This window comes from Hippocampus comes, unplaced genomic scaffold (assembly GCF_001891065.2).
Source record: "Hippocampus comes isolate QL1 unplaced genomic scaffold, H_comes_QL1_v1.1 scaffold89, whole genome shotgun sequence".
NCBI classification, from domain to species: Eukaryota; Metazoa; Chordata; class Actinopteri; order Syngnathiformes; family Syngnathidae; genus Hippocampus; species Hippocampus comes.
In genome coordinates, this window is record NW_017806077.1 from 321,702 (window position 1) to 323,482 (window position 1,781).

Below are 1,781 nucleotides of genomic sequence, written 5' to 3' on the forward strand. Positions count from 1 at the left end.
GATAACAGAAACTACTTGAGTAGCACTGGTCAGACCAAGCAAGTGCGTTAGGAAAACAACTCGGCATTTTTTTCGTGTCCATGCAGTCTACAACTACACTTCCTCCTTATGTAGCGCGACGTCTACTCATCTTCTTGACAAACTTTTCCACTTTGCTGCGTCTTCTCTTAACAGGTCTGCGGGTCGTACCAGGGGCAGAAGTTTGAAGTTGACGAGCAGCATGTCAGACAAGTCGCGTCCGTCCTGCAGGTCAGCAAACGCGGCGCTTGTCATTTGATATGTCACGATGAGGAAGCCGGCGCATAAGCCCCTCTTGATGTTCTCCAGCCGCTGAATCATGGGAAATGCGGAAAGCCAGCACGGGGAGCACGCCTTCTTCGGTGCCGAGCGTGGCTATTTGTCGCGCAAGCATATGTCGCGCTCGCTTCGCATCTCCAACAAGCAGTCGCGGCGCTGCCGGCACGCCTCGTCGGGCAAGATAGAGCACAGGAACTCGGAGGCCAGCACGCGCTCCAGCAGCACCCCCAGCATCCCGCAGTCCCTGGCCGAAAATGGGTTGGAGCCCTTCAACGAGACCAACGTCCTGCCGGACTTCGGAAGCCCCATTTGGGTGGACCGCGTGGCCATGAACCTGAGGCCCATGTCCTTCCACCGCGACCCGGCCAGTCCCGCGGCGCACGGCAACACGATGCTCATCACCCTTCCCGGACCCACCGCGGACGAGGTGCAGGATGAGGACGGAGACGCGGGCGAGGTGACGTACCTGCGGGACCCCCGCGACGGCTCCAAGGAGGCGGCCGGTTTTAAGAAGAAGCGATCCAAGTCGGCCGACACCTGGCGAGACGACAGCCTGGAGTTCTCCCTGTCGGACCTCAGTCAAGACCCCCTGACCAGCACGGAGGAGATGATCACTCCCTGCGCCGAGCGGGACTCGATGGACCGCGAAGGCCCGCTGCAGTCCAGCCCCGCCGATCCCGCCGACCGGGCCAACTCCTTCGATGAGCTGTACAGCCAGAAGACCCCCGGTTGCAGGCAACCACACGGCCGCTACGCCAAGTGGCGCGACGGCAAGCGGGTCGAGGGTGACGACGACAAGACGATCTGCGAGGACGACGGCAACGCCTACGCCGCCTTCACGCTGCCGTGTCGACGCTCGCATTGCCTCTCTGAAGGCCTAGGCCGCGGAGCCCAGGCCGCCTTGAGTGCCAGCATGCGGGGCAGGAGGGCGCAGACCACCCAGGTAACGCCTTCATTCCGTACATTGACCCGTTTGTCATTTCATTTTCAGGGGGGGGGGGGGTCAACCTAGCTTCTGTTATTCAGCGAGTCGGTGAACCGAGCCCTGCCGCAAATAGCAAAACAAATTCATGCCCGTCCCAAAAGTTTGCTCTTTGGACGGAGTATGAAAACCAGTCCGGAATCCGAATGCAGTCTGGCGGCACCGCAGACGAGACCTTGCATTCCCCGTCCCGCGCTCCCCCCCCCCATCTTATTTCTCAACCCCCTCCCTCTTCATTGTGTCTTGAGTGTTTCCTCTGCCGTATAAGCTGCGCAATCAGATTAACAGTCTGAGGAAAGCTCCTCTTTTCCCCTGCCGCTTGTTTTTCTTGGTCCAGAAGAGAGAGGCTGGGGTGGGGGGGGCGGTGGGGGGGGTGTGAGTTTAAAGTCACTCCCCGTTTCAAATGTTTTGCCTTTTGTCATGCTAATGAGCGGAGGCCCGTGGAAGAGCGCCACGGTAAAAATACAGTGCATGGTGGCCTTGTCACTGTGAGCCCCCCCCC

At 59.7% G+C, this 1,781-nt stretch overlaps 1 protein-coding gene across 1 annotated transcript in view; it reads left to right on the top strand.

Moving 5' to 3' along the window:
• Positions 1-1,781, top strand: part of LOC109530768 (T-lymphoma invasion and metastasis-inducing protein 1-like) — a 24,314-nt gene that overhangs the window by 2,097 nt on the left and 20,436 nt on the right. The window contains exon 2 of the mRNA XM_019894645.1: positions 175-1,240. Coding sequence (XP_019750204.1) covers positions 338-1,240 — 903 coding nt within the window. The 5' untranslated portion in view covers positions 175-337. The remainder of the gene's footprint in view (positions 1-174; positions 1,241-1,781) is intronic.